The 13,316-nt window shown below is 38.3% G+C and overlaps 1 protein-coding gene across 9 annotated transcripts in view; it reads left to right on the top strand.

Moving 5' to 3' along the window:
* CPQ (carboxypeptidase Q) overlaps positions 1–13,316 on the top strand; it is a 549,973-nt gene that overhangs the window by 93,439 nt on the left and 443,218 nt on the right. For all 9 annotated transcript variants that reach the window (XM_045454131.1, XM_045454133.1, XM_045454135.1 and 6 more), the window contains exon 2: positions 12,694–13,160. In XM_045454131.1, the coding sequence (XP_045310087.1) occupies positions 12,728–13,160 (433 nt within the window). In that variant the 5' untranslated portion in view covers positions 12,694–12,727. The remainder of the gene's footprint in view (positions 1–12,693; positions 13,161–13,316) is intronic.

Below are 13,316 nucleotides of genomic sequence, written 5' to 3'. Positions count from 1 at the left end.
TAAGGGAGCTTTACATTTATTTCTCTTAGTCCCATCACGATGTAGGTCAAAAGTCAGTTACATTCGGCTATATGAACAAAGATGCCTACAAAGAACAGTAGGAATTTAGGCTACGTTGTTTTATACACTCAAGAAACTTGAAAGGAATAAAGAAATCTAGAAAAAGGATTAGTAGAGTGAGCCCAATTAATTTTTTTAGAAGGTAAACTCAAAAACTGCTCACTGATAAACAGTAAAATGTCAGGGACACAAAATGAGTCAGCCTGCTGGCTCATTGCTGATGGGATTAGGAGGGGTAAGAGAGAGAAGGTCACTTGATGTCTGTAGAGTCAGGGCATGAGTGATCCAGTGTGGCCAGTGGGAGGAGAAGGGTCTACTGGTAGACCTTTCCCAGCAGGGTGTCACCCCCACAGCATCTTGGATTCCTTCCCAGAAGGGGACTGCCAGTCAGTGTACCACTTACCCTGCTCTCATCACCTCACTAACCAGCTATCTCTGTACTAACTTCCAGAACCAATGGGGAAGAAAGGAAATTTCATGTACTGACTTCTTTGCCTGGCTGCAGGATTTGCCTCTTTCTTCAGTCCTCCTCCCTTGTCTCTAAAATGTCCATGCCTTATTCAGGATGACATGTTCAATGACAGAGACATTGGAAATGAAGCCTCTTTAACCATGTCTCCTAGAAAAATAGTGATGAAGCTATTGGATACAGGGTGAATCCTAGTCTAAGTTGGTAGGAGAGGTGGGCCTGGGACACTCTGCTCCCTGTCTTAAAGTTGGACCGGTTCTGGTTCACTCCTGTATGGTTTTTCCCAGAAGTACAGATAAGTATTATGATTAAAAAAAAAAAAAAAAGTTTAAAAAGGTGTCAGATAGGTAGCTTTTTTTTTAAGCTTCTTATTTTGAAATAATTATAGACTTATAGGATGTCACAAAAATAGTACAGAGAGACCCTGTTGTGTCCTTTACCCCGCTTTCTACAATGGTAACATCTATGACTATAGTATCTCAAAACCAGGAAATTGCCACTGGTAGAATCTATAAACTTTATTTGCATTTCACCAGTTGTTATTAGGGACTTTCAAAAGACTTCAAACTCTATGGAATTGTTTTTCTAGTGAGTAAAATTGAAGGTGCAGTGGGAGCAAAGGTTCTTCTCTGATATCTTCCTTTCTTTCTATCTTGCCCTCCTGTCTCCCACCATGTGAAAAGTAGATACTAGAAAACTTGCATCAACAAATACAGTCTGAATGCTTACTCTAAAAAGCAATACGTTAGGTTCCAAGGAGGACACAAATGCTTATAAGGAAAAAATGGTCTTATATCTGGGAGTTATCTGCTTATACAGAAAGGTTCAGCTCAAGACAGTACATATGACCAAGCACATGAAATGTATTCGGCACTTTTCTTTGAATTATAAAGAGAGGAGAGCTATTCTTCAGCCTGGACACTCACTCCTCCCCAACCCATGCACCTACTAGGTCTTAGACTTTTCCAAAACTAATTCAGGTATCACCTCCTATATTTCCTACCTATGTTTATGGAGTACTTACTAAATGCTAGATCAATGCTAGATCTTAGAGGCTCAAAGATGTCTTTTATGCAGGCCCTGCCCACATTGAGTCCACAGTTTAGTGGGAGAGGTACACATTTTGAATATAAATATTTTGAATGATAATCAGTGCAGCAAAAAGAATGCATCGGAGGACAGGAGGCTGGAGACAGGGAGATAAGTTAGGAGATTGCTATGGTGGTTCAGGTTAAGGTAATATGACCAGAAGCTAAGCTGCTGAGGAAGACTTAAGGGGAAAGATGGGTTTGGGGGATTTTTAGTAGTTAAATTTGATAGCACTTAATGATCAAGTGGCTGAAGGGTTTAAAAGAGGGTGAGATGGCCCAAATGGTACAGACGATGGGTGATATAAATGCCAGGCATCAAGAGTGGGCCTTCAGGGAGAGGAACTGACTTGGGGGAAAAATCATGAGAAGGGTTTAGATATGTTGAGTTAGAGGTACCTATGGGCATCCAAACTAAGAGAACTTATTAACTTATAGGTGAGTTCTTGCCATGCATAGTAATGAAGCCTTGAAGTGAATAACCTTCCCAGTTAGAATGTGTAGTAGGAGAAAAAGGTCAAGGACAGAGCCCTAGGAAATAAGCTTTACAGGGGAGATGGAGAAAACAGGCCCTACAAAAAAAAAAGGTTGAGAAGGAGAGCAGAAATACTGGAAGAAGGGTGTTTGGAAAAGGAGAGGCTGCTCATAGTGTTAAATGTTTCAGATGTTACATATGATAGGAAATGAAATGTCTTCATTGGATTTAGGAGCAAGGGCATCCATAATGACCTTTGAGAGTTCGATTTCAGTTGACTAGTAGAAGGAGACAGAATGGTAGATTCAGTAGTGGTTTTTGTATATGAACCAAGTAAGTGTTTGGTATAAGGTGATTTAGTCAAGTGCTAACATGGACTGTAAAAAAAAGCGTGACTCATATTAAAAATTTAAGAAAATCCACAATAGAATGTTAGAGCTGAAATGCAACCCCTTATTTTACACATAGAGACTTACAATAACTTGTCCAAAGTCATGCATCTAGAGAGCGATAGCCAGGACCAAGTTCCAGGTGTCTTGACTCTCTTTATGAAAGGAACTTACGGATATGCTCCAGTTTAAAGGAGCAAATTAATGTCTGATGCAAGAAAGGTAATCATGAAAGTGATGAATCAGAGGCGTATACTTCTGTTGTGAAATATAACTACTTGTTTGATGAATCTATTCATTTGTTCTATAAATATTTATTGACAGGTATTTTGCTATTTGCTTAGTATATGAAATAAATAAAACACATTCCTTGCAGAGAACATGCTTGGTGAATTTTATAAAAGTAAAATATTATCGCTATTAGGTGATGTATAGTCCAGCGGGGTGACAGACACAAAAGCACATAGCATACAGTGCATTGTTGAAAAGGCAGCAAATAATCCTGCCTGGGAGTTGGAGACCGAGGAGCCAGACCTTGCATTATGACTGCAACTTCTCCAAGTGGAGAAAGCGTGAAAGGGCATTTTAGCAGAGGAAACAGCATGAGCAAAGTCAGAGAGGTATAAAGACTGTTCTGTGATTTCCAGGACTGGTACACAGCCTGTTGGGGCTTTGATATCGGGGTGAGGGAACAGCAGGGAGTGATCATGAAGACTGCCATACCCATAACACTGAACAATGAACAGTGGGGAAACAGGTGTTACAAGCCAAGGAGTCATTCGATTTGGGTTTAAAATAACTCTAGTGGCAACAAGGAACATAGGTTGGGAAGGGACCTGACTTTAAGGCAGGGATATGAGTGAGGAAGTGTTTCAAATGAAGGATAATGAGGTTCCAAGCTAAGTGATGATAAGTTGGAGAGGAGGAAAATTAGTCAAGAAAGAATTTGAAGGTGGAATTGCAGGCAGGACTTGCCAACTGTTCACCTGTTCTCCCTGAGAGAGAGGCAAGAATCCAATAGCACACTGCAGTTTCTAACTTACTGACTAGGGCAGGGAACAAAGGAAGATCAGGTTTGGAAGGGAAGTTGTGATGTTAGCTATTGAGAGATGCATACGAGAAGTCTAGGTAGACCATATGCCAGATCTTGGACCTTGCTTCTGGTATTAATATAAATAATATATTCAATTATGGATCCCCCAGAAGCCCCTAAAGTAGTATAGCAGTTGGAAATGTATTCACAACTGCAATGAACAGAGAATCCAACTCACAGCGGCTAAAACAAATGGAGTTTCTTTTTCTCACCTAACAAGCAAGTTGGTGGTGCTGGTGTTGGCTCAGCTGCTCAGTGATGTCAGGACCAGTTCTCTTGGATTTGCCCTCATGGTTACAAAGTAGGAAATGCAGCCCTAGAATTGTGGCCACTTTCTTGTCAGCTGCTTCTGTTTGGGTCTCTTTGAGTAGAACTGGGTCACGGGGCCTCCTCTGGCTGGAAGGTAGGCTGGAAGAGTGAGGAATACAATTGTCAAGTTCACTTAAATTACAAGTTCATCATCCTATTAGATGCAATGCCCCCTTTTCAAAAATAATGCTTTAGGGTACATGCTTTATTATTCTGAAGAAGCATCATAGATAATCTGCTTATGCATATTTTCAATTAAATCAGTATGCTATCCTAACTGTAATGTAAAGGAGAAATTAAAGGAAAGTAATTTATAATAAAGTACTTCAAAATACATACGCAGGCATGACCCCACTAAATGACATAATGAAGTAGTCCAGTGCTTACATAGTGAATGTGACAGCAGCAGATGTAGATGGCCCAGGGGTGTGGTGGTGGTGATTCCAATACCAGAAGCAGTGTAGTCATTGGTGTTTTGCTGAAGTGAACAGCCCACAGTAAAGTCCTGAACAAAAGACAGCATAGTCCTCCCTTGATATACATGGTAATTGCTTCTTGTTTTTTTAACTTTTTAAGTTTATTTCTTTATTTTGAGGCAGACAGAGAGAGAGAGAGAGAGAGAGAGAGAGAGCGAGCATGAGTGAGGTAGAGGCAGAGAGAGAGGGAGAGAGAATTCCAAGCTCCATGCTGACATAGTGCAGAGCTTGACGTGGCTCTTGAACTCACAAACTGTGAGATCATGACTTGAGCTGAAATCAAGAGTCGGATGCATAACCAAAGAAGCCACCCAGTTGCCCCTGATAATTACTTCTTGAAACAGTTAACTTGCATTAAAGCTGTACAAAAACTATTTTTATGTATACAATAAAGTTAGGTTTAAGGTTCAGATAGTAGGTTTTTCATGTTAAAAAATCTGTGTAGGCTGTTGGAGAGTTCTTAGTATACATGATTGTACCTCACATCACAGTATGTCTACTATCCCTGGCCCCTGCCAAGTAATTACTAGTAGGATCCCTATACTCTCATGACAGCCAGAAATGCTCCTCCTCCCACACGTATTTAAAATGACTCCTAGGGGTAGTATCATCCATATTGAAAACAACTGCTTAGATTAATGGGGCTGGACTCTTTGCATTCTGAACAAAATTGACGTTAGGTTGGCAAGAAAAAAGGGGAATGGCTATTGAATAGGTAATTAATAGTGCCTGCTAATAGTAGGAACTTAGTTTTTGTGTCTTCTCCAAATTTTTGCACAATTGCTGACATGTTGTAGGTTCTCAGTAAGCTTTCTTGAATGGTTGAATGAACAATTGGAATATAAGCTATGGAAAAATGGAGGCCCAGCATTATTTGAATTGTGAATTAAATAAAGGAAAGGATGATCTTCCTTAAGATGGCTAAAGGGCTAATCATCATAAATCTAGGCGCGTTAGTAGGAGGAAGTGAGCTTTGACGTGCAAATGTCTGTGCCAGGATTTAAAATTTCTGGTCTTTATGTCTGCTACATGCTTTAGAATGAAGACTAAGAGTTAAATTTGTATCAGTGAACCCTGTTCTTCAATGGAAAATTTAGGGGAAATATTTAAGTTTTCATGTAAGTAGTATATTCAGTCTTTAGAAGAAAAAGTGATACAGTTAAAAATCAGTGAGAGTCTCAGTCCCTAAATCTTACTCTTCTTTCATTGCACTTTCTTTTCATTGTGTTCCTTTCCGCTTCACTTAATCTATTCATTCTGCCATTTCTATCATAGCCTGAGACATTTTTAAACAATAATATTCTAGGAAAAATATTTAGAAATCGAAGCAAAGGATTTTGTTTTGTTTCCCCAAAATATAAACCTATTATTAGAGAGAAAATAATTCACAGTAGGAGTAAAGTTAGTTTTGCTTTAGTTTGCTTCCAGATTTAAGTAGAAAAGAATGAAAATGACATTATAAAGAATTTTATCTCTTTTTATGAAAAAGATAATCTGTAACTATGGATCATGAAGACAATATATGAAAAGCAAGTCATTTTCAAATAGTGCTCCCAATTTCCTTTGAATATATAACTTTCTGAATTCAAAGGCCTGATACAGCATGGGTTTAAAAATAGTTGTTTAAGATTTTGAAGGGTATAATATTTAATATTTTTACAGTTTGAATTCAAGTAAAGGAACAATAACGTCAGCCTTTTGTATATAAAAATAAACAGTATTGTTAGAAAACATGCAGTTCAAGTTTAGACATTTCAAATGTCCTGTAATTGTTCAAGAGTGCAGGAGATTTTTTTTTTTTTGTCAGATTACTGGTATTTAGGAATTTTATTTTTTTCTAAAACAATTTTTTTTTAACATTTATTTAGTTTTGAGAGACAGAGAGAGAGTGCGAGAGGAGGAAGGGCAGAGAGAGAGGGAGACACAGAATCTGAAGCAGGTCCCCGGCTCTGAGCTATCAGCACTGAGCCCCACATGGGGCTCAAAACCACGAACCATGAGATCATGACCTTAGCCAAAGTTGGATACTTAACCCACTGAGCCACCCAGGCACCCCTGGAATTTTAAACGGAAGAAAATCTTGAGTGTTTTTGTAAATAAATTGCTTGACTAATGCATCTCTTGTAAGCATGGGTTACTTTTCCCTCAGTGAAAATTCTAAGGAATAACCAGAAGATAATAGGTAGTGGCTTATTTGAGGATTTTGAGGAACCTCAAATGCTCTCCTTGCCCTGATGTGGAATCTGGGTGAATTCTCTGTGCTGAGGAGACAGGAGGTTGTGAAGATAAGAAAGAAACTTCCCTTCCTTTTTTTCTCCTTCCTCCTTCCCTCCCTTCCTCCCTCCTTTCCTTGCTTCTTTCCTTTTCCTGACTGCATGAGGAATGGGAAAAGTTCTTCATGTCCCCTGTTACAGTACCCTGGGGCATTTTGCTCCATATGTGTTGGAGCTTCACCAGTAGACCTTCTCAGTCAGACCCTAAGGAATAATTCCTTCCTGTCACTGCTGTGTCTTCCACCATTTCCCCCCTTTTGTCCAAAGCCCTTTTCTATGTCTTTTCTTGGGTTGTTCTTCAGTGCCACTCCCAACTTCTTCACTGCGCATCAGTACCCTTTAAACCTCAGGTCAAGCATTGTCCTCTTAATCCCCTCCTCCCCTCTGTTCTCACAGCACCTTGTCACTACCCTAGTTACAGTAGTTTGTACATTTTGTCTTCCTCTTTAAGCTCCTTGAGGATGTGGATATTCTCACACATTTGCATCTCCAGTGCTTAGTAGGTGATCAATAAAGTTTTGTTAAATGAATGGAGAGATGAAGTTATGACCCCAAACGGAATACGGTTTGCAATTAATAAAGAGGCAATGTTTGAGATGAGTAGTACTACTTGTATTTGTTGATCACCATAGAATTATTTTCTCCCTTTGCAGACTATAAAAGAATACTACGGTAGCTTGCTTAATTTTATTTCACTGAAATGACTGTGTAGGGATATTTGTAGTTCTGAACTAGGGAAGACTAATAGCCTTTCAGATCAACAAGATACTCCTAGTGATACCACAGGGTTCACTTGGGTCAGTGACGAACCAATGCTTTGTGGTAGATTAAAATGACGTCCAGTGATGGTATTCACGATTTTATCAAATTCTCTCTTTTGTTGGAAGAAACTATTCATAAGTTTATCACTCATTGTGAAAAATTGTATATTTTGATTTTCCTCAAATTGCCTGTGAGCTACTCGGACCATCCCCTGGTACTAATATAAGATTTGGTGAGTAGGTCTATATTTGTGTTATCAAAGTCCTTCTTGATTTCATACACCAAAATATTTCTACTTTTGGACGATGTCTTTTCAGACTGAGGAGGGCTGATGAGAGAGAGGGAGAGAGAGAGAGAGAGAGAGAGAGCCCACAGGTGGGGGAGGAGCAGAGACAGAGAGAGGGAGACACAGAATCCAAAGCAGTCTCCAAGCTCCAAGCTGTCAGCACAGAGCCCGATGTGGGGCTCGAACTCAAGAACCATGAGATCGTGCGTGACCTGAGCCGAAGTCGGAATCTTAACCAACTGAGCCACCCAGGCGCCCCTACATTGATCATTTTCATTTGAACTGACTCTAGGTCCAGAATAAATTTTTTGATATGTGGTGATCACATATCAATTCATGTGTGAATTAGGAGAGCATTTCCTCAAGATGTTCTTGATCATTGGCCTTTATATAGCCTCTGTGTTTCACTATTTTAATTTGTATTTTGAATCTCTATTTCTTGCTAGGAATGTACAAATTATGTATTGGATTCCATTATTTGTTTTTAAAGTTTTATTTATTAATTTGAGAGAGAGTGTGCAAGCAGGGGTGGGGCAGAGAGAGAGGGAGAGAGAGATTCCTGAGCAGGCTTTATGCTGACAGCTTAGGTTCCCCCAACAAAACAGAAAATTTGATAAAATCATAAATGTACAGTCACTGGAAGCCCCAATGCAGGGGTCAATCCCGTGAGCCATGAGCTCATGACCTGATCTGAAATCAAAAGTCAGATGCTTAACTGACTGAGCCACCTAGGCACCCCTGCATGATTTGTTTTTAAATTACATATTATTTACAGTGTTTTTCTTGCGTGGAATGTGATATAGTGATATCCTTTTCTATTTTTGTTACCTCTCCAACTATATACTGTTAGTAATAATTATTATTTTCTACTATTTATTAACAAAAACATATCTCAGTTGGGCTAATGTGCCTTCCTAAAAACAACAATAATAAAAGATTCTTGCAGTGCTCTGTTGGAGAGGTATATAATTATGTTCTTTAGCCAAGAATTACATCAGTAATTTTCAGATTATGTTCCAAGGAAAATCAGGTTTAGGATCAACTATTATCTATTTAGTGTTTACTTATGTCAAGTGTTCTTAGGTGATTTCTCATGTAGTTTGTTGTTTTGTGCCTTCAATCTTGTAAATTTTCTAAAGTACTAATATTACAGTCCAGGAACAAACTGATCCATTGAAAGTAACAAATAATCATCTTTTAAATTAAATTACTTTTAAAAATAAGCATTTATTACATTTGTAGGATTTAAAGACAAAGTATAGTTAAGATATTAAGAACAATACTCAAAGATACTAGTTTCTGTTTTAAAGTAATTACATCATTTTTTCATGTCAAAATTAATTTAAATGATCACGTTAGAGAGCAGTTAAGTCTTATTATCAAAATGGCATGTTTTCTATTAATTCAATTGACATATATGCAAAAAATGTAAAAATAAAAGATTCAGGCACTTATTTTATGAACATATCTTCTGAGCAGAATGTGACTGAGGGATGATGTCCCAGTGGTCCCTCCAGGAGGGTTCCCTTCTCTTCCTGTGGAGCCTTTCCTTGAGTCTCTCTTGAGTTGTCACGTCTTCTCCATGGCTTTTCATGATTTCTCTTGTTCTTCTCTATGTTTTAGTGCTATGGTGTTGAGACTATTTGAGTACATATGTTATATTAGTTATTTGCTTCTCAGACTGCACTTGAGTGTCCATTGAATTTCTATTATATGTAAATACATACAGCTTCCTGTAAGAAAACAATTTTTAATCCTCTGGCAAGTCTGTACTAGTTGGTCCAGTTACCTGGTTGATTGTACTTGTTGGTTTATCTGCTACCTGGGAATCACAGCACAGGCCCTGTTTCTACAAAACAAGCGTATGGACTAGGGATTCCTAAGCTCTCCTGTATCTCCACAAAATTGCCATTATATGATTCTAATCCATTACTAGAATGTATGTATTATGAAATAGTTAATGTCTATGGGATGCTTAGAGAATTTTTAATGAGAAGTAGATACTTATGGTTAGTGTTAATTGATAAATATGTTATTAGCCTTTCCTTTTTTTTTTTTTTTTTTTTTTTTTTTGCACCAACAACACATTGAAAGAATGTACTTCAAGAATAAGTTGCAATCCGGTGAAATATTTTCATGGTTTAATAAAATTTAGCTTTTAAAAACAAGCATCAGTAATAGTGACTATAGAAACCAAGAACCTATGCATATAAATAGCTCTAATAAAAAGGAAAGCAACAGCAATGTATAGTTTTCATAATTTTTCAAAACATTTTAAATATGATCACAAGTTTTTATTCCCTCAGCTTCTTTGTATAGGAGGAAAGACAAGACTCTAAGACCTGGAGAGATTAAGGGTTCCTTCATTCCCTAAATGAAAATGTACTGTACCCTATGCTTACATAGGGGTACAATGATTGAAGGTACAGTGATGAATAATTTACCCTACTTGACTTTGAGAGTAGGAGAGGCAAATTTATAAACAAATATATTAGTTGGTAATATTGTTAATTAGGGAAGAAGCATGGACAATGGCGCAATTAACTCTGCAGTGGTGTTTGGTGAGACTCCGCACAAGAGGTGATTTTTAAAACATTTTCATTAAAGAATGAGTCTCTGGAGACCTTTACCAGGAGCAGAGGAGTAGGGTGAGGAGAAGGGCCTTGGGGTCAAAGAGAAGGAAAATATGCAGAGATCTAGAGTAATGAAGGGGCCTGGGTGTTGGAAGAACAGTGTCAAGTTCAATGCAGCTAGAGCATTACTGACCCATATAAATATAAGTATGTAAGTTAAACATTTCTAATTTCATATTAAAACATAAAAGAAACAGGTGAATAGTATTATATTTAACCTAATAATTATGTTGTTTTTCATACTCAAATATGAAGTATTTGGTTTTAAAGATTAAATCAGGTATATATTTTACCTTAAAAAATATCTCAATTTGTACTAGTCCCCCATTTCAAATGCTCAGTATATCTAGAAGCTTCCCTAAGATGTGTGTGTGTGTGTGTGTGTGTGTGTGTGTGTGCATGTGCGTGTGTTTGATAGAGAGAGAAAGAAAGAGGAAAAAAGGAAGAAGGAAAGAGAGGAAGAGAGAATGAGAAAAAGAAGGAAGACATTTGTGTGCTCCAGAGGGGGAAGTAGAGAGATGAGTTTGAAGTGGTTGTTGGAGCCTTATTTTGAAAGGCCTTGTATGCTGGCTGAATTTGAAATTTACCCCTATAATATAGTAGTTCATGACTGCGATTCTCAAATTATCTCTGGTGAAAGACCAGTTTTTAAAATGTCAAATTTATTAGACTTTTGCAAAATACAATAGCAGTGAATTTGAAAAATGAAATAGAAGAGACACACAAAGAGAAGCACCACTTTTTAATCATAGGTTAGACAAAGGTACAATTACTCAGTCAATTGTATATAAAGATGTCTAAATCAGTGCTATCCAATAGAACCTTTTATGATGATGGAAATATTTTATTTGTGTTGCCCAATATGGTAGCTGCTAGCCACATGTGGCTATTGAGCATATGAAATGCAGCTAGTATGACTGAAAAGCTAAATATTTTATTTCATTTAAATCAGTTTAAATTGAAATAATCACATGAGGCTATTGGTTACTTTGCTGCACAGCACGGGATGTGTTTGCTCTTAACCTCTGTAGTTATTGTACATTAGTGAAAAACAGCTGTGGACTGGCATTGGCCCTCAAACCATACTTTCAGGCATTTAGAGCATGGACTCTAGAGTGAGAAAGCCTTTGTGTGTCTATGGCAAGTCATTTAATCTCTTACTACCCCAGGATCCTCTTTTATAAAATGAAAGTAATTTTAAGAAATTATCTCATAGAGGGGCACCTGGCTTGTTCTGTCAGAAGAGTGCGTGACTCTTGATCCTGGGGTTGTGAATTCAAGCCCCATGTTGTAGAGAGTATTTAAGTAAATAAAATATTTAAAAAAAAGAAACAATCTCATAGAGTTGTTGTGAGGATTAAATGTGGAGCAGGTGGGGTTAGAGAAAGCACCAGGAAAAGATAATATCTGCAGCGGCCTTGATGGACGAGTTCAATAGGCAGATAGGAGAGAGCATATCAGGTACAGGGAACTCTAAAACCCATTTGGATGATACTCTATTAAGAGGGAGGAGCAACAGACAGTAGTTTCTGAGCCCTATGACTGCTACACACTGGTAACACTGTTTCTTCCTCTTTCCTAGTTGTTTTATTTTAACCTCTTAGCATATTTTAAAAAATGTTTATTTATTTATTTTGAGAGATCACATGAGCAGGTTGGGGAGGGGTGCGGGGAGGGGAGGAGCACAGAGAGAGGAGAGTGAAGATCCCAAGCAGATTTCACCGTGTCAGCACAGAGCCCAGAGCCCAGAGCCCCTTGTAGAGATTGAACTCACAAACCCTGAGATCATGACCTGAGACAAAATAAGAGTTAGACGCTGAATCAACTGAGCCACCCAGGCACCCCAACCTTTTAGCATATTTTAAACTGGATTACTAGGTAACATGTGATTCTGTTGTTTTAATAAATACTGCATATTAAGCCAATCATTGTCTCTGTACATTTTCATTCCTGCGACTTATGGTGCCTGCATTTGATGATGGAAGTTGGGCAGTGGTTGAGAAGAGAAGGGGACTCCTGTTTGAAAAGTAGTCCCTGGGGGACACCTGGTTAAGCTTCCCACTCTTGATTTTGGTTTAAGTCATAATCTTATGGTTCGGTTAGTGAGTTCAAGCCCCACTTCGGGCTCTGTGCTGACAGTGCAGAGCCTGCTTGGGATTCTCTCTCTCCTTCTCTCTCTGCCCCTTCCCAGCTCATGCTCTCTCCCTCTCTCTCTCCCTCTCTCTCTCAAAATAAATAAATAAAACTTAAAAAAAATCTGTTATAAAGAAAAGAAAAGCAATTCCTGGGTTATGGGCAGATAGCTGTGAGATTCTTTCCCCCTAAAACATGTTTTTTTTTTTTTTTTTTTTTGTTTTGTTTTGTTTTTTTACTTACATAGATTATTTTAGGAAGAAAACCAACTGGAAAAATCAATGAAGTTCCTTCTTCTCACATTTGTTGGTGGTGTTCACCTTTTATCCCTGAGCTCTGGGAAAACGATATATAAGAATGACATCTCTCAGAGGTCTTTTCAAGAAATTAAAGAAGAAATAGCCAGCTATGGAGATGTTGCTAAAGCAATCATCAACCTTGCTGTTTATGGTAAAGCCCAGAACAGATCCTATGAGCGACTGGCACTTCTGGTGGATACTGTTGGACCCAGACCAAGTGGCTCCAAGAGCTTAGAAAAAGCCATCCAAATCATGCACCAGAACCTGCAGGAAGATGGGCTGGAGAATGTCCACTTGGAGCCGGTCAAAATACCCCACTGGGAGAGGGGGGAAGAATCTGCTGTGATGCTGGAGCCAAGGATTCACAAGATGGCTATTTTGGGTCTTGGAAGCAGCATTGGGACTCCCCCAGAAGGTATTCTTTGTCTTTTCAAGTCAATCTGCTGTGTACTTTATAAAACTAACGTTATGTGATTTAGTTGATTATAGTATGCATGATTCGTATTACAATTTAGATGGTAAGAAGGAAGATAAAAATCATTTCTCATTCCACTGGCTTAATGAATTCTCT

The sequence above is a fragment of the Leopardus geoffroyi genome, chromosome C3, assembly GCF_018350155.1.
Source record: "Leopardus geoffroyi isolate Oge1 chromosome C3, O.geoffroyi_Oge1_pat1.0, whole genome shotgun sequence".
In the NCBI taxonomy this organism is placed as follows: Eukaryota; Metazoa; Chordata; class Mammalia; order Carnivora; family Felidae; genus Leopardus; species Leopardus geoffroyi.
This window is presented reverse-complemented; position numbering and strand designations above follow the sequence as displayed.